A 27,000-nucleotide genomic window follows, 5' to 3' on the forward strand; every position below is an offset into this window, starting at 1 on the left:
AGCAGCAGTGGCGACTCTGGAGAAAATTAGTGGCGAGGAGTCATTCACAAGTCAACATTTCCACAAGGAGTAGAAGTTTTTCGTCAAGAGTCTGCTTCCTACTCAGCCGCTGGTAAGTCTGAAACTGTTACTTTCTTTGTCACAGGAAATAAATAAAAGAAGGAAAATGTATCCGAAAGTTTTCGCCTGTGCAGAGGTTGTCTGCGGGTCCTCCCGAAAATCTTTGAGGGAGCCTCGTGGACTGTGCTAACACGGTTCCGAGTAAAGCGCCGTTATTTTTCCAGAACCAGAGAATATAAACTGAATTATATATGGGTTTTAATAGGTCTCTGAATTAAAATAAAATATTCAGACGTGTTCCTGACTGTGTCTATTTTGTATTATTTTGTTTTTTTGTTTGTTTAGAGAAAATTCTGTTTTTGAAGCACACGTCAAGTTTGCTTTTTAAAAGTTGGTTGCCTAATTTTTTTTTTTATTATCGTAGTTAACTGTTCGGTAGGACAGTTGCTTTTCTCTTCATACAGACTGTAATTATGTTTTGAGGCATTTTCCAAACCATTTCGCATCCTTGAACTGTAAAGATTCCTCTTGACAGGTCTGTGCGTGCTGATGCGGTGTGTGTGGCGACGCCTCCCGTTATGGAGCAAGGCCAAATTTAGGGTGGGAATAAATAGTTAAGAGGATTAGCAGTTTACTAGTGCATATCTAACCTAGGAGACTGTGTATGTCGAGGTGCTGCAGGGGTAGAGGCTGAAGGCGATGATGTGTTTGTAGAGGTGGGTGGATCGATATCAACACCGGTGTTGGTATCGAAACTAGCTTGATAGGATCGATACTTTGTTTCTATCCCCTAATTCAGTATGTAGCCAGCTGACCTGTCTTAAATAATTACATATTTTTAAAATATATTTTTTGGAAATGCAAAAATACACTTCAAACATACGTTATGTAAAATGTCTGAACTTTTTGTGTTGACTGTAAGTTCTGTTTTATTTTAAGCCTATAGCACGTTTAGACATAAGACGTTGATCCAAAAATGTGTGCAGAATGTGGTGAACCTGGCCCTGTATTTATTTTGTATTGGATCGATACCAACATTTGCAGTATTGCACAGTATTATGTGTTTGTTGACAGTAGAGTAATATAAAGAGTAGGTTAGATTAGCGGCTCTCATGCAGCTGTTTTTGGATCAAAGAGCGCCCGCTGTGCCCGCACAATGAAGAGGGAGTACTTTTACATGAAGTCTCGGGTCCTTGACAATCCTCCTTTCCTGCTGGAGGAAGAGGGATGAAGTAAAAGACCTGCAGGTGTTTCCTGCAAAGAGTGTAACAAAAGGGAAGGACCATTCACACATTGCACTGTAGGTGCTGGCAATCAGTTCATGGTTGTTTATTTTTGTCTCACAACAACAAGACTTTTTTCTTTTTTCCCCTGCTGCCTTTAGCTCGTCAGCCTCAATAACAAAAAAGAGGCAGTCTTTATCTGTGGCTCATGAATATTTTAGCATTTTATAGACAGATCCTATATAGTACATCATATCTGTTAATCTCACCATAATTGCTGGGTGTGAACATGCCGCTGGTTTGACCTGCACAGTCCGTTTAGAAAGTGACTTCAATCATTAGGATTAGCATCAGTGATCAGGTTAATGTACTTGTTGTGCCATGTTTAGATCTATTCACACTGCTGCTATTCTTAGATGCCCAGATGAAATCCTGTTATCAGGCTGGACTTTATCCAGCATCTGAAAGTTGAGCCGCGCAATCCAACTGTTAATGTAGTGCTTGTTTAAAAAAACAAACAAAGGGCTTCTATTTTTTTGCTCCTCGTTGGACTTGTTGAAACCATTACTGTTCTTGTTAGCTGAAGTCTGTATAGTTGTCATCATTGGTGCACCACGTTAATGAAGGGAAAAAAAAGTAATAGTTTTATCTCAATTTTGTTCTTTTCACAATCATTGGGGGCATTAATTTTGACTTGAAATTAAATTTGAATTATTTGCATAGCCATGCATGAACCCCAAACTGCTATATAATTATCACGTTATGTTTTTGCATGGGAAATGCATCTTTTTAGTCCCCCCAGCTCGGTCCAAAGAGGTCAAAGCTCCACCAACACGTGTAGCATGAAGAACAGCTTTATTATTTGACCAATGCATTTCAGCCTGTGTCCTTAATCAGGGTCAAGTTTCTGTAGTATGTCTAAATTCTGGTGAGCACTGCAAAAGGGAAGGGAAAAAAAAACAAAACGTCTCCACCTTGCGGTGGTATTAAGCATTGCAGTAGAACCACAAAAACTATTAAAACTGTCCGACCCCGACCGGCAGGTCCTTTGTATTGCATGCTTGTCATTAATTGCGCTTTACAAGTTGTTGTTGTGGTTTTGTTTGTTTTGGTTTTTTTGTTTGTTTGTTTTGTTTTGGGGTTTTTTTTTTCTTCAAGACTTGAATTGGACTCACAAACGCTTACCATTAATCACATCATTATTATGGTTCGGCTTATCATATTCTTATAGTTTGGGGTTTGGGGTTTTGTTTTGTTTTTGTTTTTTAGGTTGTGACAAGTCCACGCCATCCGAGGCTGACATGTAGCTCTCGCTGTCAGATGTTCCTGGGCTTGTCTCGTAGCTGGGTGTGCTAAGAAAACATAAATGCATGGCGTCACTGATAACGTAATGGAACACTTTTCTATCTCATAAAAATTCATACCTGTGTTTATCATTATTATGGAAGACGTGATATGCCCCACCCCTACCATAATCTAAGCTTTGGTATACTCTGCTGGAGGAGACCAAAAGGAAGCAAAAAGGAGACTGATGACTACATTTGTTTGCAAGGTGGCCTCAAACACAAATCCAGATAATTTCTAATGTTGATTTATGTCTGATAAATGTGTAAATATCCAAATGTTTGAAAATGCGTATATGAGTGGTGTGTTCACAGGTTTCTTTGCTGAAAAATTGCTAATCCACAACAATTAAATGGCTGGTTTTTGAAGTCCTCTAGAACAGAGGTCCCCGGGCCACGGACTGGTACCGGTCCGTGAGTTGTTTGGTACTGGACCGTAGGAGTTGAGGCTCAGGTGTGAAATTTATGGTTTTCAGGGTTTTATTGGTTTTAAACAATAAAAAACAATTTTTACTTTTTTTAATCGTTTTTATCATTAACTCCGTTTCCCTGGAGCTTTTCCCGTGTGTTATGAATAAATCTTCCTTTTTTGGTACTGGTTTTATTTTGTTGTATTTATTTGAGACACCTTATAGGCCGGTTTTGTTGAACTTGTTGACTACTTTTTGTTTAATTTGATTATATAAAATGTTTGTGGTTTTTTTTTTAAATTTTATTTTATTTTTTTATCATTTATCAAGCTAAATGTAACCTTCCCTTGTCACTGTGCTCTCATCTAGACTGTAATCTGTCTCCAGATTGACAACAATACAGTGGCTCACTTTGTTTCAGACATGGCTGTCGTTGGCCTGCTCTTGATAATTGAGTGCACACATGAGCAGCAACCTCATTTCCAGCTATCTTCATAATCACCATCTGCTTGATCTTTGGCATCAGGCCTCATGTTTTGGACCTGCCAAGGCTCCCTGAAGCCCCTCATCCCCTTCCTGTAAGCTATATCCTAAATAAATGAGGGCTAATCCAAGATTTCATTACCATCTCTATTGTGTCCACACACGCAGCATCTCAGCCCATATGTGCCCACAGCATGTTTAACTCATTAAGGCCTGCTTTGTCTTGTGTGTCCATTTAAAAAAAAAAAAAAAAAAAAGTAAAAAAAAAGTAAGGGATGCTGGTGTTTGATAGGTGGAGGTCTGTAAATGGTGCAGAGTGCAGCTGACATGCATGCATTATTCATAGGTAGTGTTTAATATCCAGAGTTGTTCAGTTGTGCAGTAATTGGAATGGTGGTGGGATCAGCTGGAGCAGCAGTTAACCCATTAGTGTCTGCAAGAAGAACTTCATTGATGATTGTCTTCAGATCTATTAAAAATCTACAACTACTTGGTCCTCGGTTGAGAAATTATTAAATGATATTGTTTGTAAGGTGCCTTTCTCTAAAAATATTTAATTCCCAATTACATTGTTTGTAATTGGTAGTAATCTTCTTTAAGCCTCTTGCAGCTTTAGTGGGTGCAGCGTAGCTCAATGTGAACTTTCACTACGCCTGCTGCACGCTCTGATTAAACACAGGGCCCGCCGGTATTACTGCTTTCTAGCATGTGAACTGTCTGAACAAGGATGATCATTTGTTAGTAAATCTGTTTTATCAGATAACAAAAATTGTCTTGTTTCAGTTGCGCCGTTTGGGGCTCACCTAAAAATGTAACTTGGTGTGAGTTATCTGGCTTGGGACGGGCAGTAGGAGTGTCGGGGCTGGTGACCCAGTGGGCAGGCTATACTATATAATATAACTGTAGGGAACACAGACTTTGAAAAGGTGCATGTTTATGATGTATCTGAGAGGGAACTTTAGATTTGTATTTTTTTTGTTAAAATTGTGTACATACTATAGAAATCTGGAACATTCAGCACTCTCTGAACTAGCTTAACTCAATAATTTCACAGTTGAGTTAAACTCATTTGACTAGTTCATTTTTTTTAAATGAAATGAATAAAGGATCAGCTGTAAATAAAGTTTTGTTTTAATGTATAAATTAATGTATAAACATTTAAATATACTATAAATGTAAATGTGTTGTAGGCAAATCATCTTGCATTCAGATGCTGTAGCTGCTTCTTTTGTTTTTTTTTTGTTTGTTTTTTTTTTTTTTTCCCCCTCCTGATCAGTACTTCCACCTCATCTTGGCACCAGTGAGGCTCATTATGTTAAAGGTGCCCCAGATTTTAAAAGCTTCATGCCCCCTTAAACTGATTTGTTACTGAACAAAAATGTGGCTAATTAGGCTGAGCTCAACAACCACTCGACCTTTTACATCTCTCTGGCCTTACTCTGTGAAGAATTGATAATGGCCAAGATGGATGTTTTGGGCTATAGGGACTTATCTGAACTGACCCTGATAAGGCCTGTAGCATAGCAACACTGAGGCGCTGTGTGTGATTATTGACAGATGTCGGACACGGCAAAAGATAATGGCTGTGTGCCTGATTTTTCATATTATCAGTAAGGAAAATGATTAACATGTTTACAGAGGAAAAGCTGAGTCTGAGTCTGGCCACATTTCTGCAACTGTTTCCTTCCAGGTTTAACTTTCAGTACACAACGTCACATCCCAGGTCACTATTAATTCAATGAACTCATGGTGTTGTGCTTGTTCTAGCATTCACTAATAAATCTGTTTGGCTCTCTATTCTTCAACTGTGGTTGAATTGAAGAGGCCAGTGTAGTTGGTGTACACGTGAGGTCAGCAGACACAGCTCAGAGTAGGGATCTTGCCAAGTGTGGTGCATTTTAAGTGTTGCCTTGCCTCGTTAAACACTGGTGATTGACGCAGCCAACTGACGGCTGATGTCACATAGGAACTTAATTTAAAAAAACAAAGTAGACTGTGAAATTGGGGGAAAATGTCTGTTTGAACTGATGTTTGAAGCTTTGCAGCTGGTGTAGAACTTGGTTAGAGAGGGGGCTTGTTGCATTTTGGTGAAATCGGAGTCTTGACCAAGAATATTTAATTTATTTTTTTTTTAGTAGCTGTTAAAAGCTTAAAGCTCACTACAGATGAACAGAGTTGTTTGTCCTACAGCGGCCACTATAGGTAGGATTATGCACTTGAATTGGGAGCGATAAGAAAACAGAATTCAGAATCAGAATACTTTATTGATCCCTAGGGGAAATTATTTATTCATACTGCAGTCTGCAATCTACCGATCCCTAGTGGTGGTATTTTACACAATGTACTAAATAATGATGTGGAAGTCGGAAAGGTTTTTCATAAATATGAGATCTTTTTGAATAACTGAACTTGGTGTGTTTTGGATAAATACATGACTGATTATATCTTTTGTGGAAAAGTTTGACTCCTAGGATGATTTTTGTGGTATTCCTCAGTATTCCTCTTTATTGACCTAGAATTGGCTTCCATAATTTTCTTCAGTGGTCAAGGTTGTGGAAAGCTGGGTAAAAAGCCTGATCCTGAGTCAGCAGAAAGGGGTTTTGAAATCCTACAGTTGACCTGGTAACATGTATTGAGCCATGGATTAGCATCAACAAATCAAAATGGATTGGCAGGTGGCTCCCACTCATTTGAGCCTTTAAGATGGGCTTTGCTCCCACTGACTCACCTCTAAGGAAAGGCTGCTCCAACGAGGACAAAGGAGTCAAGTCCAAGAAATGATTTAATCCAGCTTGAAAGGGGACGAGTCTTTTTACTGTGGAAAACCACGATTAGCAAGCCCGTACAGGCTGGGGGGAATGGCTTTAGACAGAATAGTTTAATTAAAGATGTAGGGCTCAGTTAACTCACAGACTATTGAAGTATATTTACTTTTTCATTCTCCTCAACTGAATGAATTTCCTTCTGAACACCGTGCAGTTGGGCCCCATCTGTAATGAAAAGGAGGGAGGCCAGGCTCCAAATGAAATGCTCCTTCGACAGGGTAATTAAGTCCAGACACAAAGGGCTCAGCAGGAAAGAGTTTAATAGGGGAGGAGTTAGTATTCTCTTGGGGTTAGTCGGGTCCAGCAGAACTTCTTTGGACTGCAGGAAGGCAAGGCCGCAGAGGGTTCACTGGCCCACAGCCACTTCACACTGTGGGTAAAAAGGACTGGGATATTACTCATCTATTCTCTCTGCTGGTGGTATTACATTAAACAGGGCATTGCTTTCACATTAAAAACATCTTAACTAAAACGATGTCGAGTAGAGGGGGATGTCCTTGTAGAGGGGATTTCAGGTTTCTAATTTATAGAAGGCCTGAATATCATAGAAACAAACTGGCTTGTATGATTGGTATTACTGGTATTGGTCTGCTTCAATCAATCTCTATGGATGTCCAGGCTGACGTCCTGATTAGACATGTTAGCACGTTGGAGAAAAGAAGGTATGTGGCATCCATAACACATTTTTAATTTTTTTTAACACTGATGGACTTAAGTCATGCACTAATGAGACATGAGTTTTTCTACATCTCAAGAGATCCCTCGAGGACTTTTGGAGTTCACATGGCTAACTTTTCCTGTATCTTTACCCATGTTTACTCCATTTCCACCCCCCACCCACCAACACGTACACAGTGTCATATAGTGGAAAATCAAAAGGACATCACCTCCCGAAACATTCTACTTTTAACTCATTACGTAATCCGCTCTCATTTCTGTTTTGCACTTATGCACGGGTGATCGCATGAATCGCCGGAGTGCTGCAGGCAGCATGTGTGCGCCACGTGCTGTGTGTGTTGTGGTGACGGAGCGTCGTGGAGGTGGATGCGCTCTGCTGTCTGGAATAGCGTTGATCCTCTTAAATGATTACTGGCTGCGACTGGAGAGAGGCGATCTGTGTTGGTAACATGCGGACAGATGCCTCACCCCCACCCTCAACAAAATGTGCACACAGCAGCTATGTTGAGTTTACGCTGCAGGGAAGCTCCAGCTAGGAATATTTCCTTTAAGTCCTATTAAAGTCTGAATATTACACATTGTCTGAAACTGCATACACACTGAAGACTGCAGTGGTCATGTAGATGGACCATCTTGAAAGAGCTTCTTTCCACCCCGAGGGAGTCAAACCTGTAACAAAGTTTTTCTTACTCATAGCTAAGGCTGGGCCATATCATACTGTTCACGGTAATACTGGTATAATGCTGGGCAACGATAAGAAAATGAAATATTGCGATAGACTATGGGTGAAACGCGCATGCGCAGTGCCTTTGTTTTTATACGCACATGGTGGAAAAAGCATGGCGGCGACGGAGAATGAGAAGGGCGAAAGTAGGGCTGCATGATTTTGCATAAAATGAGAATCACGATTTTTTTGCTTAGAATTGAGATCACGATTCTCTCACGATTTTCTTTTCCAATATAAATATTTATTGCACTTATTAACTGCACATCAACTTCGTAACAGTTGAAACTGAACATAAAAACAATAAATAAACATAAAAACAATAAATGCCTCACATTTTGTGGTTGCCGCAAAATGTTGTACTGCTTGAAATTCCTCCTCCACCGTTGCTCGACACTGCATGTATAGAGCAGGTAGTGCAACAATAGAAAAATAGTTGCAGGACGGCACTGTGTAGCGTTTGTCTAGGGTGTTGATCATTTTCCTAAATCCCTCGTTTTGCACAGTGTTGATATATCTTTGGTCAGGTGATAAGTAATAGCCTCCGTAATTTCTTTGTGCCTGCGGGAGTTCGAGGGGTATGGGGAAGCGCTGTATAAGGTTCCCGTTATTGATGTTTGGGTGGTTGACCGGGACGAATTTTCTCCTGTCACTTTCTCGTCATCCCTGACGTGTTCTCCGTTGTTTTTTCCCTGCCAATTTGAGCATCACGGCACAGCTTCTGTATCACGTGGTATAAGGCTCCGCCCTTGTCATTTGTTGAGCAGGAAGAGTGAGCGCTTGTTTTCATGCAGATTACGTCCCGGATCAAAATGCGGTACAATCGTTGTCGTCTTTTTTTTTTTTTTTTTTTTTTTTTTTTTTTTTTTTGAAATCGTTGTCATTTGGAAATGAGATCGCACATAAGTATGAATCGAGATCGCGATTTTCTAACGATTAATCGTGCAGCCCTAGGCGAAAGCGGATCATTGAATGAAATGGATGAACCAGAATTGGTTTGTAAAAATGCTGCAACTTCAGTGGTGTGGAACTGGTTTAGCTTTCGACCGTCAGATACACAACAAAGCACTATTTTTGGTAGAGCATGCTAGCGGGCCGTCGTTATTACAGTGTTTTTTGGAAAATACGGCACACTTAAAATCAATCCTTTGATTTTTCTGAAAATCGACAGTTCCCCTTATAATCCTGTGTGCCTTATGTATGAATTCTGGTTGTGTTTACTGACCTCGAAACGATTTTATGTGGTACACGGCGCTCGAAAATCTGTCAAATGTTTTAGTACGACTTTGGTAAGCTACGAACCCGCACCGCTTGATGGATTGTCGGAGCATTACGGCTATCGTAGGCAGGAGCCTCACGGAGTGATACATACTGTGCTTCAACATAATGTTACCGTAGTGTGTGTGTGTGTGTGTGTGTGTGTGTGTATAACCTCTTTCTAAGTTTTGTGGATATTATACATGGTTATGCTGAGGATATGTCGGCCAATTTCCACTGGAAATGCCTTTTGGTTAAACTGTCAGCAAGGAATTTGCATTTGCACTGTTAAATTTTTATATAACTTTAATGCACATTAAAAAAAACAAAACAAAAAAAAACAGCTGCTTGTTTAAGTGAAAATACATTGATGTTTTTTTTGTTTTTTTTTTTTGTTTTTTTTTTGCACTAATAAAGTTGTGGAGTTGTAAAGTATTTTGTCTAGTGTCAATTATATTGTCAGTTATATCGTTGTCGCAAATTTTCAAATGTATATCGTGATAAATATTTTTGGTCATATTGCCCTGCTCTACTCATAGCTAGTAAAACAGGTTATACAAACAATCAAACCTGAGCCAGAGTTTTTTGTTTCCCTAGTTTCCATGTTCTCCCTGTGTTTGCGTGAGTTCTCTCCAGGCACTCTGGCTTCCTCTCACAGTCCAAAGACATGCAGTTAGTAGGGTTGGGTTAATTGGTAATTCTAAATTGCCCGTGATAGTGAATCTGAGTGTGCATGGTTGTCTGTCTATATGTTAGCCCTATGACAGACAGGCGACCTGTCCAGGCAGTACTCTGCTTCTCGCCCTAAGACATCTGAGATATGCTCTAGCCCCCCTGCGACCCTGAAATTGATAAGCGGAAGGGAATGTATGGATAGACAATTTTAAGAGCCAGGATATTGAAAAAATCCTGTCGACAAGAGCTGTAAGGTGATGAAGACGCATTCCATATGGATTGAAGAGTGCTGATGTTGTTCCCTTATGTTTTCCTCTTATCTAAATGTGAATAGGACATTATCACCAGCCTGAACTAGTCCGAGATTGATAAAATTGATCCCAAATCATTCCTACCCTTAAGCTTTACCCCAATGATAAGTATACTGTAGCAAATGCACTAAATTATATGGAAACGCAGTTTCAAGAGGGGAACAGACCGGGCTCTTTTTTTTTTTTCTCCCCCTCAGACGACCTTGGAGGAATGTGCGTGGTAGTTCTCAGTGTCATAGAGTTAAACACTGCCCTTTCTAGTGTGCCACACCAAAGTTCACCATAGTGAAACGTGCTTTGTCTTCGCCTCCCCATTTTTTGACTTCAGCTCTCGCCCTCCTCTGTGCTTGACATTTGACTGTGTGTGGGTGCCTTTGGTCTCTACAGGAAATCGTGCTCTCAGGCTCTGCTGGAGCCCCAGATGCACACAACTGGAGTCCAGAGCCAAAGATTTGCCCTTTGTCCAGTGTTGTTGAGCGTGACCCGTCACGAATGCATGTATGCTGAGAAGAAGCAGAGCCATTCTGGATCTTTAGAACTCTAAATGTCGCCATGTTTTTCCACTGCCTCTGGGTATTTTGCTTGGTACCCCTGAGGTTATGTCCAAACCGTGCTTTAAAAGACTTCACTGAAATCCTCTTAAGCTTGACGTAGATGTCACAAATCATGCTTCTCAGTGCTCTCTCTGACCTAATCTGTCAATTATTGCCAGTACCCATACTGCAACTGTCACACACATTCCCCTGAACTTTATCTCAAATCTAAAAAAAAAAAAAAAATGTTGTTTGATCTTGAGCAACACCAGGAATTACTCTGAGCATGTTGTGATATCTTGCAGAGAATTAGACAATCTACAGATGCTGTGGCAAGTCAACAATCTGGGTTTGATTGTCAGTCAAACACTGAAGTCCTTAGAATGAAGCTACTTGAAACAGCTGTGTCAGACCAACATCTGGGCATCTCATCCGATGACGTCATGTGTTCTGCTTTTGCCGCCTTGAAGTTTACTCTCTTTGAGGCAGTTTTCTTGAAGCCCTTTCTACATGGATGCCAATGTCATTTTCCTTTGCACCTGCAGCCTAACAACTGGAGAGGTTCTTACTGTTGGCCTGCCTCTATCCTCAAACACTCTGCTGGGTACTGGCTTGGAAGATTGTGTGGATGCTCTGGTGGGACAAGCCTGGGGGGGTTAGGGTTAGGCACCCTGATTGGAGAGTTCCTCGTTTGGTTACTGGTTTTGAGGTGTGTGTGTGGTAGGGAGAGTGGCAAGCTAACAAAACAATGGATGCTTTGTGAGAGGGGTCCCACCGTGACAGGATTGTTGGGGGAGGAAGCAAGGGGGTGGTCAGGGCTTAGCGAAGCGTAGCCACTTGATTAGTCAGGGCTCTCCCTTTGCACCTCCTCCCATCCATCTCTCCTCCCACCCTCCCTCCTTGTCATTCTCTCACTGCCCTTCCCTCCCCGCTAACTCGTGGAAGCAGAGACGTTGGAGCCGCTCTGCCCGGACACATCGCAGGGTTTTCGGCTCGTCATTGAGGATGTGTTTTGGAGGTTGATCAGAGTTGCTTGCTGCAGCATCTTCCCTGACTGTCCGAAATGTTTGTTGTTCTCAGGTAAGTTGTCTCGTGTTGTCATCCTTTCTAGTCCATCCCGACCTGTCCTTGGTCGCTGACTTGCATTTCCTATCCCCTGGGCTGCAGTTGTGGTATTGGGTGACTGTGCACAGCACTGTCGGGCTGGCTTCTGATGAACAAATCATTTCACTGTCAGTTGTAGCGGTATTTTTATGTAAAGCTGCAGGAATGTATCTTTTTATGTCAGTTTTATCAATCTGTCTATGACAACATCAGTGGAAAACACCAGAACAGTGAAATACTGCAGTGTAGAAGTTTCACAAACCCATTTCACTTTCCATTTTGTGGTGGATATAAGCTGAGGTTTGTGTGTCCAAGGAGAATGTAGGGGTATCGTTGGTGTTGACAGACTATTGCCTCAGCTGCGTTGACCAAATTGTCAGTGTTATTAGGATCTCCATGCTTGGGATTGCTTTCTCACCCCACCCACTGTCTTTCTTTGTCAAACACACACACCCTCGGGGACATTGGAGGGTCAGGGTAATCCCTCACATCCTGTGTGGGGAAAGATGCAGAGCAGCACTCCATCACTCCCTTTGTGAGAAAGTTTTATTCCCCCTAAACTCATTGCATGTCCTGCAAAAACAGCATGGACCTCCTTTTTAACACAGAAGGTCGTTTGTGGTTTATATCTTCTTTAACTTCCTTCTGCTATTTAACTCAGCACAGTCACATTTGGCTTTCCTGTCTAATTCGTTAATAAAACAGGCCCTCTGTGACTGAGAGATGAAGGAAAGCTATGAAGATTAAGTTTGGGAGAAGAGCCACATGGAATGGACTTTATGAAATAATCAACATGTGTCCAAATGGAGCTTAGAAATCACTGTTCTCATATGGCTCTGCCTTGTCTCCAGAGTCCGCGTGTTCCAGTGTAGGGTTGGCCAATAAGCAAAATTTATTGATTATAGTGCTGCACCTTCATTATTTGTATTGATTTATTTTTTTTTGTACAGTCAATGAAATGTCAGAAAGTCCTGATTGCTAACAGCACACATTATCTACTCTTAAACTGATTTTTTTTTTTTTTTTTTTTTTTTGACTCACCAGCAAGAAATAGCAGCTCATGATTGGCTACATTGCCATTTCCACTTTGGATAAAGTTTGTAATGATGTGGTCATGTCCAAGGTTGTCATACACATGAAGCGGTAGTATTGGCAATACTTTCACTTGATTTTAACCTAGCTAAATTACCAACTGTGTAAATTCTTCCAGGTAATACAGAAATTGTCATTTTATCCTCACCTTGCTTTTGCTGTATGGGGGTTTGCCAAAGTACTAATTAAACAAGTAGTCAATTGATTAATTGCTTGCATCATTCATAAAAATTACATGCCAAACTTTTTCCAGCTGTATTTTATGTTCATCAAATTAATGGATGCAAAGATGTCACTTTGGTGTTTGGGAAACTGTGATTTATTATATTGTTATTTTTAGGCTCATCATTAAGCAGGTTTAGCAACAATGAGTGGCTGTCTAACTTGCAGGTCTTGTTGGGACACACAGTTTACATGTAGTGAAATGTGCTGTATAAATAATATTAGCTTACCTGGTTTTTACCCTGCTCTGAATATTAGTGCAATTTTTTTTTTCAAACCCTCAAAGTTGGATAAATGAAGAACATTTTCCCCCTCTGTACGAATACAGAACGCCATATGTTCTCAGAATGAGTTTCATGGTGGAACCAGTTTTTATAGAGAAAGCGGTTAGTCATCCACCTCACACTTGTGCAGCATTTCTCTTTGCTGTCCAGCAACACCAAGGTCTCAAGACTCTTAAGTGGATACCACTCCCGCTGCTGTTTCAAAAGAAACGCCTAAAAAGCATGTCTTTTCATGCTGTGCTAAAGTCGTCTAATCACCTCCAGATCCATATTAAATGCATCAACATGTTGTGTTTATGCAGGAGTTGGCTAAAACGGTGAACTGTTCCTTTAAAACTCCCTTAGGTAGCTTTTAATCAGATACCCTGTGCATCTTGATTAGCAGTTTTCAGGAACGCAGATGCAGCTCTCTGGAATTTCTTGTTCGCATTCTTTATGTAAAAGGTAAATAAAAACAGCACAAGGATTTTTATTAAATTGAAAATGGTGCAAAGACAACACAAGATGTTTAAACACATTGTTCTTATTAGAATTTGATGTTACGTTTTGCACTGTTGTAACTTTATTTAGTCTGAGACCTGTTTCTTTTCTCTTTTTTTTTTTTCCCCCTCATGTTTCTACAGAATGAAAAGGGGAATCATCTAGGATCAAAGCAATGGCTGTCCAGGCTGGCATTCAGGTAGGCTCATCCCCCATCTCAAGTCTGATATACATGAAGCTCACAAACACATGGATGTTTAGTTTCAGTTTAAACCAGTGCTGTCCTCATTCTGGGCTTGTACAGCCGCTATATATTTTAGCACATGCTGTAGGGCTAACTTGATTTTGAGTCCTTATCGTAGCGCCCCCTTTGGGCTAGTCAGAGCCTCAGTGCCATGCTGAGGGAAGAAGTTCCCACATACTGCACGTTGTGGTGTTCAAATTAAAGAAGTGCAGACATCTGTCTTTCCACTCAACAACTGTGGTGAGCCCACCTGTGTTGCAGCATGCCATCTTGTTTTTGTTATGCATGTCTGACGTTCCACTGCGAGGACCCTGAGGAGTTTCCCTGCACATTTTTAAGGGGGAGTGGGTGGAATGCACAATGGTTTTTATATATTTGTTTTTTTTCTTTCCCCCTCTCTACCCCTCCCAGCAACGAAGTGTTACCCATCCTAAAAACCAAAACAACACATGTATCATATTACAAATTTGTCACATGGCAGCACCTCCCTGCTTTTCTCTGGTCTGGAAAGTCCTGGCTCTCGCCGCCCGTCTTGGACTGAAGATATGCAAAATATGTATCTCAGTGCTATGTGGATAACATGTGGCAGGAAAGCTCTCTGGCTAATGCCGATGTGTTGATGAGGCTTTTGGGAGCTGTCGATGAACTGCGGTTGGATACTGCAGATTAAGAAAAGATTACATTACTTAGGTTTGCCTGCGCCAGATAATATTCAGTTTCCTTTGTAGTTTATGTAGCACAGTCTCTTTAAGTTTTCTTTTGTTTTCCCCAAATAATGGTTTGGTAGCACCAAACTATAATCTCAGTGAAATTTGGAATGTAAAAAAACAAGCTGGGTAAATGAGAGTATAAAGGAAAAGATTTTGCTTGCCCAAAAAATGCATCGGTTGTTCACATGTGAAAGGAAAGTGTTTCATCCTTCTTTTTTAACTTTTAACTTGGATTATCAGACCTTTAGTAGCATCTCAAGCTTCTTCAGTGCCACAGAGCAGACCAAACAGCGACCAAACAGACCAACGTAGATGGAGAAGAAGGATATTTAGTGGGTTTTATTTTCCAAATATCAATCAGTCACGCTGTGAGGTTATTGATCCGTATCAGATTGTAGTGATGATGCAGACTGTAACACTGCAGCGACTTCCACAGCTCGACTCAGAGCTTCACTGCCCATGTAGAGCACCGTCACATTCGATAATCGGTCACACACTGACTGCTCTGCTCACTCATGCTGAAGATGTTATTCACTCATGGAAGTCTAAGCGGCATATGCGTTCATCTATAATAGCGTCAGTACAAATGCAGTGATTATCATATGTAATGTCTGAGGCTTTGTTGCCCCTGAAATCTCTTGTGATAGTAGCTCTGGGTTAAAAATCACACCAAGATAAAAATAGATGGGTTTTTAGCAGAACTTTATCTTTTTGGTATTTTCCTATCACGTAAGAACACAAGTCAGAAACTGAGGCTTTTTTTTATTCTGCTTGTAATGAATGAGTGTGTATATATATTTTTTTTTAAATGTATTTTTGATGTTTGATTTTTGGGTGTGCACTGAGAACAAAAGTAGCAGGGGGGGCAGCAACATTAGCTTGAATTTGTAATGACCATAGTCACACTTTTAGCTCTGCTTTGGTCTCCACCACCTCCTGAGGGGCGAAAAAATATCAAATTCCTCAACTGCCAAATGCTCAATATGCTGGTTGTTGCTAAAACAGAAAATAGATTAGCAGAAATGACTACAATCACTAAACAGACATAACAGACAGGAAAAACCTGAAAAACTTTGGTAAGAGGATAATGGTCACCTATAAACTCAACCAATCAGAAAGCTCGTGTCATTCTGAAAAGAACAGAGTGACTTTGTTAGCTTAGCCTAGCCAAACCAATCTGCTGTGGGTTAGTTATAATCCTAAAGGGTTTAAAGGTCAGTCAGGCCATGGGAAGTAAGGAAAACTGTTACATTGGTAAATTATCCTAAAGATCTGGTTGAGCTACACAACAATTATCTTGATAACGTTAGTTGAACATTGACAGAGTTCAATGTTCAACTAATTTCTTGTTTTCAATGGACGTCTTTTGCATGAGTCATTGAAATAAAGATTAAAAAAAAAAGTTTTGCATTCACGTGACTCTTTCCTAGCTCGGTGTGCTCAGAACACTCCATAAAGACTCTTATTCACCCATTTACACACTGCTGCCATTGGGAGCAACTTGGTATTTAGCATTTTGCCCGAGGACACTTGGAGGTCAAACCACAAATGGTTTAATCAGGGGACAACTTCTTTTACCACCCTCAGGATTAGTTAAAGAGAACACATCAAGATATTACTAGATGGAGAGAGATGTATAGATGTATCTCAGTGTTCCCCTTTGACCTTCTTACTATTTGCTATTGTTTGAGGGAATTTAATTGCCCTTGGTGTAAGTGGCTTAAGGTAAGAGTATCAGAAACTGGTAATTCAAGTAATTGGCAACATACAGGCACAAAGCCCCCCCCCCCCCTTTTTTTTTTTTTTTCTTTTTTTCTCCCCCTTTTGGATTACCAATACGCAATCCTGTACCTAATGAGTAAATAGAGAAGGGTTGTTTGGGGAGGGGTCAATGTTGAATTCCTCTATACTCGCCTTCATTAAGCTTTAAAACCTGAATGTTCACTGAGCCTGCATACAGTCAGGTGCAAGTACTAGTTTGAGAAGTGACGTAAAAGGCGCTGTGCCGATTAGAAATGCTGCCTGACCACTGGGGATAATCCAAAGTTGCACTACGCTGCATGTTGCAAAAAATAACATGCGTTGTTGTGACTGTAGAGAACACCGCAGGCAGGTTAAGCTTCTGAGCTGTTGCGTAATCAGTGTCTTTTGAAGCGAGACAACCTTGAGACAGCGGGACCGTTCTGAACATCGGGCGTTTTGCCACTTTCCCGTGTTTTTAAGCTCCTCAACACTTTGGGGTCAAAGGTGATATGACATGGACGAACATGGGGCTTTATCACAGGAATGCTATCTCCCCTCTCGGTTCAGACAGATCCACTATCACCAAAGGATTATTTACATCTACCCTCATTCAGGTTTACCTGTACGAGTCTGTTTTGGCTCTTCCAGCTCTTCAAAGTGCAGACATTGGAAAGCTGCAGGCACATCAGCTTTCAGCAAAAAGAAATGTGATGATTGTTAAGTTAGAAATAACAAGAAAAGAGGTCCTGTTTTGGAGGTGGGTTGCAAAGTGGCTTGTATGTAGGCTAAAGCCTCAAATAGCACCTCATATGGCATCATTGTATCATCTAATTTAATTGATGCATGGAAGTTCATCAGCTGAGCCATCAACTTGTATGAGCTGGCACTGTTCCAGCTGAACCCAACTTTATGACTCGTCTAACACTGTGAGATCAGATGTGATTGAAATCTCTCACTCTACAAACAGGATTCAAGTTGGATGTTCGAGATGTATGGGAAACGTAGGCTATGATGGTCGTGAATTTTGACCCTTACTGGTTTAAAAGTCAGAAATTCTGGGCCTCTGCTGCTTTGATAAGCTTGTCTCTTGAGAATCCCCCAGCTTAATGGCTGTGCCGTATTAAATCACCGGAGCAGAACCTCAAAGTCAAAATGTGATTTGCAAAAATGGAGGGCACACCGCATGATTGTGTTTTTATGCAGTTAATCTGTATAGGAAGAGCGTGTTTGTTTTGTTTTTTTCCCCCACTTTTCTCTCTGGAATCCTCATTATAAGGCTACATATTGACATTGAAGGTTAAAGACCAAGTTCACACAGTCCTAATAAGTTCTTAATGTCTTATAACCTAAAATGAGGTACCATCATAAACCCAGTTCCTTGAAATTCCCTTTTCTAATGTAGTTTTATTTACTATAAAGATAGCTGCATCTTGCCAAAGACTTGCTAAAGATTCAATATCCCTAATTCAGTGCTTCATTGTTTACAAGACTACTCGAAGCTTGCACATACAGTATCCTGAACAGTGTCTGGGATAGCTCAAAGTATCAGTACAAGCCCATTACTGTATAACAGTCTCTCTGTTCCGCTGCCCGGAAGGTTTCCTGTTTGTGAATTAGCGTTTGCTAAGCGAATGCAATTCATTCAAGGCCTCAACAAGACTGCGGTTTGTTTTAAGCACAGTGGACTCGTGTCCCCTTTTTGCTCAATGGTATGAGATGGATGCAAAGATTAAAGACTGTATCCTAGACAGATGTCAGCATACAGGGTAGGAGGGGGGTGGGGGTGTCATCCTGAAGTGAGTTATGTAATGTCTGGACGAGCTGTCACGGTGCACATCTGCTGCTGGTTTCTAGATTACATGGTCGGCTGCCTGTAAACAATCAAAAACTTAAGAACAAAATGGGGTAACTAGTTTGTGCACGTGCATCACACACACACCATACAGACCACACACACTTGGGGAGAAGAAGCTTTAGCTTTGTCTTGTGTCTTTTACGTGACCACATTGCTAATGCTCTGACAATCAAGGTTAATGCTATACACAGATGACTTTGCAACCCCGTCAGATGTTGTCTCAGGAATATTTTCTTTCTCTACTTTCTTTTTAAAGATTTAGTGACTTAAACCAGTGACTAAAAAAGTGAGGGAGAATGAAAAGGGAGTGTGTGACAGAAGAGATGAACATGACGAGACATCACTGTCTCGAGCTGGGGTCAGCAGCTCACTCCAGGCAAAACATGTATTTATTTATTTTTATCATTTTTTCCTGACAGACCTAAAGCAAATAATGGCTTTTAGTTAGACATGATATCAATTAAAGTAAAACTGAAATGCACAAACTGATGATGGAAGGTTTAAAAACAGGTTGAGCTTCAGTGGATCTGTTGGAGCGTGTTGTGTGGAGTGTGTGTTCACAGAAGTGAAGTGTGTTGTGACGGCATCCCTGACGCGTCCTCTCTGCATGGATGGCTCCCATAAATTCCCCTCATTCTCTCAGTGCTGGGCTGAATGGGTAGGTAGGCTATCATAATGTTGCAGAGAGCCGGTTGTGGAATGATTCCTAATCTTTAGTCGTTTTTCAGTGTTTTTTTAAAAAAAAAAAAAAAAAAAAAGTCTGTGGACTTGGTGTTTTCACAGACTGTGTGCTGACTGAGGCATGCTCAGACTTATCTTTTCCATGAGGAGCTGTGTTATAATATTTTCTGTGCGTTTGTTTGAACAACAAAAGCCTGGAGGTAAAGGGAGTAAAAGAGTCGGAGAACAGGTAGCCTACCTGCTTTCAAACAGGACAAACTCTGCTCTGCTGTACCTCTGAAGTCCACTTGTGTTGCATTCAGCTGATTGGACATGACTTGGAAAGGCACACACTGTCAATACAAGACTCGATAGTTTAGTTTGTGTCAAAGCACAAACCAAGCCCTGACAGTTGGCAGTATTTAAAACCGTAATCTGTGTTCTTGATTTTATTTAATTGTTTTTCCTACATGTGCGATTCTTTGTTTCCAGGTGTGGTTTGGGGAGAAGTTTGACGCCCCCTCACTGAGCCCCAAGAGCCCGCGCAGCCCATTAGTGCAGCGGCACGGCCCCGGCCTCACAGACGTCTTCCAGTATGACCAGTGGCTGGCGGTGCGGCACGAGGCCACGCTGGTGCCCATGCAAGAGGACCTGGCCATATGGCTCACTGGCATGCTGGGTAAGCATCAGCTGTTCTGCATCACTTTTTTTTTAATTTTTTTTTTTTTTTTAACTTTTCCAGGCGTATTGTAGAACCGTGCCTGTGTCCAAACCTGTGCGTTTGGGAATTAACAGCTGACGGTTGCATGTGAACAGTTTCCACCCCCAGGCTAGGAAAGTACTGAAGCGCTATTGACACGGGTTTCCCATGTAATTGGATTTGAATGCCGCTATTCCCAACCAGCTCATAGCAAACCACTGAAACCACAGTGGAACCAAATCTTTCATTTTGTCTGTGTGTGCTATTCTACTGACATCTATTGTCTCTTTTAGAATATAGGAGGAAATCAAAGCTGACTGGTAACTCTGTTGTTGCTGAATATGTTTGTGTTTTCAGAGGCAGACTTTGAGTTTTCTCATGAGGAATGTGGGCAGGTGCTGACACTAAATGTAAATTATTGGTACCATGACCATAAAGACCCACATTATAAGATTTGTTTTAAACTTTTGACCATTGATCATCAATCCTGAGAGGCTGGACGCTGCAGAAGTAGGTGGCAAACGGTGGGTAAAGTTCCAGGCCTCGGGGGCTCACTGTTGTTGGTGGAAAATAAACTTTTTCAGAGCAATCGTTCTCACTTTGCAGGACGGTATCGTGGATTTTGTTCCCTTAGTAGCCTTTGTAGAGTTGCCTAGAGCGGTGATTTTAACAATAAAGGGTCGTGGGAACGCTATAATTCCTTCAGTAGGCTCTTGCTGAAAAGCTGAAGTCTTTCAGTGTGGTATCTGTTTAAACAAAAGGACAAACAACAGAGGGAAAGGGGGGGGGGAGGCTTTTGTTGTGTGAATGTGAGCTTTTCAAAGAACTGGAAAAAACCAGGTAAGGTAGGCTGTTTTTGCATTGAGCTCGGTTACTGTGAGTAGCGATTATTCTGTAATTTAGAAAATATAATAAACTCCTCTCTCTTTTCCAGGAGAGGAGGTGAGAGCCGAGGTTTTCATGGAGGACCTGAATAATGGTGTGAAGCTGTGCAAGCTTATCGGTGTGCTGCAGACCAAGATCGCCGAGAGCTGCCCCTCTGCGCTTAGCAAGGTGAGTCACACGGCTCAGCTTCCCTGCTCTCACATGGGGAATGTTTGGGAAGACCTATGAACGCCCTAAGTATGATGAAACTAAATAAATTTCCTGGACATACAATCCTTTGTGCCATGTGTTTGGTACACGTTTTAATAGAATTTGACCAGATTATATTCAGACTGCAGGATTTCTGTGTATTGAAGAAACTCTTTTCCTTCGTTTGTTTGACATAAATCGCCTCGATGTCATGGTTTGTAATGATAAAGGTTTACTTTCTATCCCCATGACAGCTGTTTCCTACAAGGAAGATAGCATGCAAGCGGGATGCCTCTCCAGGCTCCTTCTTTGCTCGCGACAACACCGCCAACTTCCTGGCCTGGTGCCGACACATCGGTGTGGAGGAGACCTACTTGTTTGAGTCGGAAGGCCTCGGTAAAGACCTACAACACACTGCAGCACAAACCAACAACAAGCTGCTTGCTTTCTGTGGTGGAGTCCTGTTTGTAGCCATGTGTTTGTTACCTTTTAGAAGTAAGAAATCTTTCAGTTCTCTTGTCGTCTATTTTTATACAAGCTCGTGCACTGCAGCTTGAACTCTGACCGCCATCTGACTTGCACTTGGGCCAGATTCTGGGCTGTTGAGTTACCGTAAGAACACAAAGTAACTCATTAAAATTCTTCAGTTATTAAACAAAAAGCTTTGTTCTCAGTCTCAAACTTTGGCACAGGACAAAAATGTAATCTTAGTTGATAAAAATCTTTTAATCCGGGTGATTTAGATGCAACTATGTGAACACACAACATGTTTTCTATCAGCTGACTCCTGCTTTTGGATTAAAAACCTTAGAAAAAGGTTTGAGTTTTCCTGCACGCTTTCTTTTTTCACCTCAGTGTTTTGAGGTTTGTAGATTTGTACTAACTGCTATAACATATGTAATTATCCTCAACTTCCAGTGTTAGGCTTCATGTTCAGGATGCTAATGGGATGAAAAGGACTAGATCCGGGCTGTAAGTTGAGTCTGCTCTTTAAGCTGTACTTCTTAATGGTTTAATAGGATCTGTTGAGGAGAGCAATCACTCTGAGTACTCTCTATGGGAGATCACTTCATTACAAATAAAAGGTTCCCCAGCAAACTGGATTGGGGTGATTTGGAGCACAGCATGTGTACATGTAGATAAATGTTTTTGTTAGTGCCCTCGAGTGACTCTAAAGTTATGCTCGCCGAACCCCTCATCGTCTCCTCGGGGAATAATTAACTTTAATGTTGCTCTCGTCGCGTCATGTTTTGGAGTTCAACACGTGAATTCACTTTGTCGCTCCTGTTCTGTCTGCTTCGCCCCATCCAAAGGGAGCAGGAGCGTCAGCTGTTGTCGTAACTAATCGGCTTTGTTTTCCACCTTAGTGCTGCACAAGGAGCCTCGACAGGTTTGCCTCTGTCTGCTGGAGATCGGTCGCATCATCTCCAAGTAAGTCTTTAAACACCGAAGGCACTTTTAGAGGGATTAGAAATGGTTTAAGATTGAATTTCCACTGTAATCTCTGTGCGTCTCAGGTACGGCGTGGAGCCTCCTGTGCTGGTGAAGCTGGAGAAGGAGATCGAAATGGAGGAGACTCTGCTCTTGACAGAGGAGCCGCCTCCGGCGGTTAAAACCTTCAGCGTGTGCTGCCAGCACGGCGGCCTCTACCAACCCGGGGTGAGTTCAGTGATGAAACAAACTGAAACAAACATGATATGAGGTTTTTCACCTTGAGGCAAAATCTGTGGCCTCCTTTAGCAACGTTGCTGTGTTCGGAGCACGTGTCGTCTGGATTATGATCCTGAAAGGTTGCGTAGAGATGAGGAGAAGATGTTTGGGAATTTAAAGCACACATTGGCGTGAGGCTGCTGAACATGTGGTATGTGTGCAACTGCATTGATGCTGAGCCAAGATGGCGCCAGACTGCCATCGGCACCCCAGAGGGTGCATGACGCATCACAGCCGACCATGTGATGCTCTGTCGCCACTCGAGGTCACGTGTGACGGCAAATGACACGTGACCTCCAGGCTACACATGTGGGCCGTCGTACATATGTACTCGCAGTGGGTGGAAGTGGTCCATCTCACTCTGCCTTACTGATGGAGATTGAGGGTGGTGTTAGGAGGGTTTGGCCCTCTGTGTGGTTCACTGGGTAAAATGATGCACCAACACCGTCACAGTTGATAGTTTTATTCCCAGAGGAGATGGCTGTGCTAAAAATAAACTGCACTCGTTGAAGTGGAAGGCACTTTGGATAAAAGCATCCACAATCCCAGTGTGTTTATTCCCAACTGAGTCTGCCCATTACATTTGAGCAGCAACAATCAGCTCTTTGTAACCTGTGCTGCCTGACAGGTGCCTTCATCACCCGGTCATTGGTCTTATCTTTAGAGAAATTTTAACATAAAGTTGACGTGTTGGACTTCAGTGACACAGAGGATGTAGTTAGTGGATGGATTACTGCTCGCTTAAGCAAACGTGAGGTCATTAAAGTAGGGTGACCATATTTTGATTTGAAAAAGAAAGAGAAAAAAAAAAAAAAGACACTTGGCCTAGTCATGAAGAACTTTAATAATACTGTTTGAAAATGTTAACATATTTAAACGATGCCTTCTCTGTGCGGTTAATGAATGGTGAAATAAAAAATAACATAGGCTTCTACAAGTCAACAAGTGCAAAAAATATGAGCGTATGGGCTCAGGTAGAGGCAGCTCTGAATAATTGGTCTGCAGCTACTTTCTCAGCTCTTGTGCTGAGCTGACATCAGTTTGGCCTTATTTGATCATCTCAGTCACAGTCATGGTGATGAGATGGGTCTTAAAAATACTGAGCCAGAAGAGGGGCAGCCAATGAGGTGCAGCTATTTTCTGGATCACTTCAGAATCTTAAAAAAAAAAGCCTTTTCTATGCCTTACAGTTTGAGAGTTTCTACTTTAGAGATGGATAAACCTAAGGTGCTTCCTAATTACCTTCTACTGTATCTTTCCCTCCCTCATTTAGGAGCATGACATGGACAACCCACCCTGCAACTGCTCTAACAGAGTGTCCATCGAGTACCTGTCTGAGGGACGCTACAGACTCGGAGATAAGACCATCTTCATTCGGGTTAGTATGAACGCACACTGCAGCTGAGGTGGGCAAATGCTAAAATGAGTGGTCTTTGGCTGTTTCAAGTATGTACGGTGGCTGTTGCCAATGTGTGCATCCCCTGGCAGTCGCAGCGGCTTTAACTGTAACTGAACATGTAAGCTCATTAACCAATTGTGGCTGGATGTGATGACATTATAAACACGCTGCTGTCCAAAGAGCCAAACTACATCTGTGTGTCTGCAGTTACTGAAGGACTTGTTGGTGTTGGACTGTCCAAACTGAAAATGAGTGAATTTTTACAGCAGCCCTTCTTCTGCTTTGTGTCCTCAGATGCTTCATGGCAAACATGTGATGGTGCGCGTCGGTGGCGGCTGGGACACCCTCCGAGGTTTCCTGCTGAAATACGACCCGCTGCGGGTGCTGCAGTTCACCACTCTGGAGCAGAAGATCCTGGCCTTCCAGAAAGGCCCCCCAGGCCTCGGGGGTCATCATGGGAGTTCAGCTCCTCCTCCTGACATGGACCCGCTCGCTGCTGTCACTGATCTCATGTCACCTTCATCCTCCTCTTCATCTTCTTCTTGTTCTACCTCTTCCACCTCTTCAACTCAAGCCTGTAAGCCAGCGTCTGTGTCCGCCGTAGGTCAGACGTGTCGGTCCTACAATGCCTCTCCAGCCTGCACGCCCACAATGCCCAGGAAGGGTTCAGTGTGTGCACCTAAGAAGAACCTCCAGATGACTGGGTCTTTCCCCAGGAAGCCTACCCAGCTTCCTCTGCCTGTGACCCTCAAAGGTTACTCCTCTAAGCCCCACGCGCCTGTGGGAAGCACTTCCAGGCAGTCTCCTAGCCCTGGGTGTCAGGGTAGAGCTCTGACTCCTGCCGCAGCTCCATCACCTGCTGCTGTGGATCCAAGCTCCACCTCCAAATTGAAGCTCAGACCACGACCTCACTGTGCCTCCTCTCAGCCCAGGAGCCCCGTCTGCCCTGAGCCATCCTCCAAATGTCCCAAACCCTCCAGCCCCAGCACCTCTCCCACCTTGGTCCCAGTGCTGCGCCCTATCACTGCAGCAGTACAGTCAGCTACCTCTAAAGACGCCCGCCCTCCATTGGGCGCCAGTCAGCGCTCTCGTCTAGCACAGCGCTGTCCTGGCTCCTCGGCTTCGCGCCTCCGTCTCGAGGCAGTGAAGCGAGCGAAGACGGCCTCAAGAGCTGCAACTCCAACTCTCAGATCAGCAACAACGACCCCTTCACAGTCCCGCACACCCACCCCCTGCTCACGGACAGCCTCTCCAGCACCGGCTAAACCTGCCTGCTCCCTGCCAAAAAGCAAGGAGGCAACGGTCAAAGCTAAGGGACCGGCCCTCAACAAAGCAGCCGCCACCCCCTCACGCAGTACTGCCGACTCCCCCGGGCGGGTCCCAGGGGGCAACTCGGGCCCTTCTGCTTCCAGCAAAGCCAATCAGAAAACAGCAGTCACAGCTCAGAGGGCAGGGCGAAAACAAGCAGCCGCAACTAACGCCATCAAGCCGACTCTAAAACCGGAACCCGCCCAGGCACCGCAGAACTCCTGCCCCAACATTAGAGCTGTTAAAACAGAGCCCAGCGTCAGGAAGAAGGTCCCACAACTGAAAGGGAAAAGCGAGGAGCCTTATTTTGAAATGAGCAGTAAGAGGAGGCAGAAGACGTAACCAGCAGGCTGGTAGGCACTCAGCTTTGTGCTGCAGAAATTGTCAATAATCCTCATGAATTGTCATTTTTGTCTAGTTTTTTTTTCTGTGTTATTTAATTGTCTTTTTATATTGTGTTTTTATTAATCCAAAAGGGTCAAAGATGCATCGTTTGTGTCATCTTTGTTCCGATTCGGATGGAGGGAACCCAGGTAAGGCCACTTCTGCCCCGTTTTCCTCAGCAGGTTACCAAAGTTGTGACATTTTATTCCCCTCGGTGAGAATTCTCGTTCCACTGGTGAACAGTCTGACCTAGAGCTTGTTTTATTTTGTATAAATATCTAGGTAGGAGGTGACATCATTATGAACAATCCTCCCTGTTGTGTGCCTTCATCAGAAATCCCTTGTTTCTGAGTGGCATTAGAATGTATTAGACGTTGGAGGGTTAAAGTTGTTTTTTTTTTTTTTTTTTTTTAATATAACTGATGACAATTGCACAATACGTATGAGCACTCATAACTGTGGGTAGTCAAAGAAAAGCCCAAGTTGATGAACTACTGATCAAACGCCGCTCTTTCAGGCACCCTGGAGGCCGACATCATTTTGGAGCAGAGTCTACTTGGTATAGATTTTTTTTTTTTTTTTTTTTTTTTAAATATATATATATCTATATGAGACTTCTAAATCTCTTTTGTGTGTATTAAAAATCTAGTTTTCTATGTGGTGGTGTTTGTGTGTTATTTTTATATATGTAAACTCATTAGTAAGGCTTTTTTTTTTTTTTTTTTTTTTTTTTTTTCCCTTGTTTGGCACTTTACAGAAATGTTTTTTTTTTTTTTTTTTTCACATTTTGAATGTTGATTCTGTCGGTCTTCTCCTGTTTCAGCTACTTTTGGTCATTTTGATTAATAAAAGTGGTTTCAATAAATCTTGGCTGCGTTGGTGGTTTTTTAATTATATACACGTTTTACTGGTGCACGATGCTGTGAGATTTGGTCCTCTAAGGCTTTTAAACTCTGAATACAAAGCTAAGTGTTTGGCAAGATTTGTTCCAATACTACACTCTCCCCTCACTTTTGGTCATTTTTGATTTCTGTCCTCATCAGTATAAAATTTAGAAAGATCTTTGTTCCCAAAACTTGAGGATACAGGTCTAATTTTGTTTTAGAGCTGTATTCAATTCAATTCAATTTTATTTATATAGCGCCAAATCACAACAAAAGTCGCCTCAAGGCGCTTTATATTGTACAGTAGATAGCACAATATTAAATACAGAGAAAAACCCAACAATCATATCATATGACCCCCTATGAGCAAGCACTTTGGCGACAGTGGGAAGGAAAAACTCCCTTTTAACAGGAAGAAACCTCTGGCAGAACCAGGCTCAGGGAGGGGCGGGGCCATCTGCTGCGACCGGTTGAGGTGAAAGAAGGAAAACAGGATAAAGACATGCTGTGGAAGAGAGACAGAGATTAATAACAGATATGATTCGATGCAGAGAGGTCTATTAACACATAGTGAGTGAGAAGGTGACTGGAAAGGAAAAACTCGATGCATCATGGGAATCCCCGG

The 27,000-nt window shown here is 42.2% G+C and overlaps 1 protein-coding gene across 4 annotated transcripts; it reads left to right on the top strand.

The window, feature by feature from the left end:
• Positions 1 to 26,147, top strand: gas2l3 (growth arrest-specific 2 like 3). Of its 4 annotated transcripts, XR_010096793.1 has the most exons (11): positions 11,415 to 11,602; positions 13,848 to 13,903; positions 19,409 to 19,595; positions 20,551 to 20,669; positions 20,945 to 21,086; positions 22,058 to 22,121; positions 22,208 to 22,349; positions 23,674 to 23,778; positions 24,094 to 25,460; positions 25,584 to 25,640; positions 26,009 to 26,147. XR_010096793.1 is itself a non-coding variant. In XM_063500827.1 (10 exons), the coding sequence occupies exons 2-9, from the start codon at positions 13,880 to 13,882 to the stop codon at positions 25,447 to 25,449; spliced, it is 2,139 nt and encodes a 712-aa protein (XP_063356897.1). In that variant the 5' UTR covers positions 1 to 112; positions 13,848 to 13,879; the 3' UTR covers positions 25,450 to 25,460; positions 25,584 to 26,147. The 4 variants fall into 4 exon arrangements, 3 of the variants coding, with proteins under 3 accessions (XP_063356897.1, XP_063356898.1, XP_063356896.1); XM_063500827.1 differs by lacking the exon at positions 11,415 to 11,602 and adding an exon at positions 1 to 112 and having other exon boundaries at positions 25,584 to 26,147; XM_063500828.1 differs by lacking the exon at positions 11,415 to 11,602 and adding an exon at positions 711 to 776 and having other exon boundaries at positions 25,584 to 26,147.
• Positions 26,148 to 27,000: the final 853 nt, after the last annotated feature.

This window comes from Pelmatolapia mariae, linkage group LG17 (assembly GCF_036321145.2).
Source record: "Pelmatolapia mariae isolate MD_Pm_ZW linkage group LG17, Pm_UMD_F_2, whole genome shotgun sequence".
Classification (NCBI taxonomy): domain Eukaryota; kingdom Metazoa; phylum Chordata; class Actinopteri; order Cichliformes; family Cichlidae; genus Pelmatolapia; species Pelmatolapia mariae.

Coding starts and splice junctions, on each gene's coding strand:
- gas2l3 (XM_063500827.1), top strand. CDS start 13,880: ATGGCTGTCCAGGCTGGCATTCAG. Junction 19,596..20,550: donor ATGGCTCACTGGCATGCTGG/GTAAGCATCAGC, acceptor TCTCTTTTCCAG/GAGAGGAGGTGAGAGCCGAG. Junction 20,670..20,944: donor GCCCCTCTGCGCTTAGCAAG/GTGAGTCACACG, acceptor TCCCCATGACAG/CTGTTTCCTACAAGGAAGAT.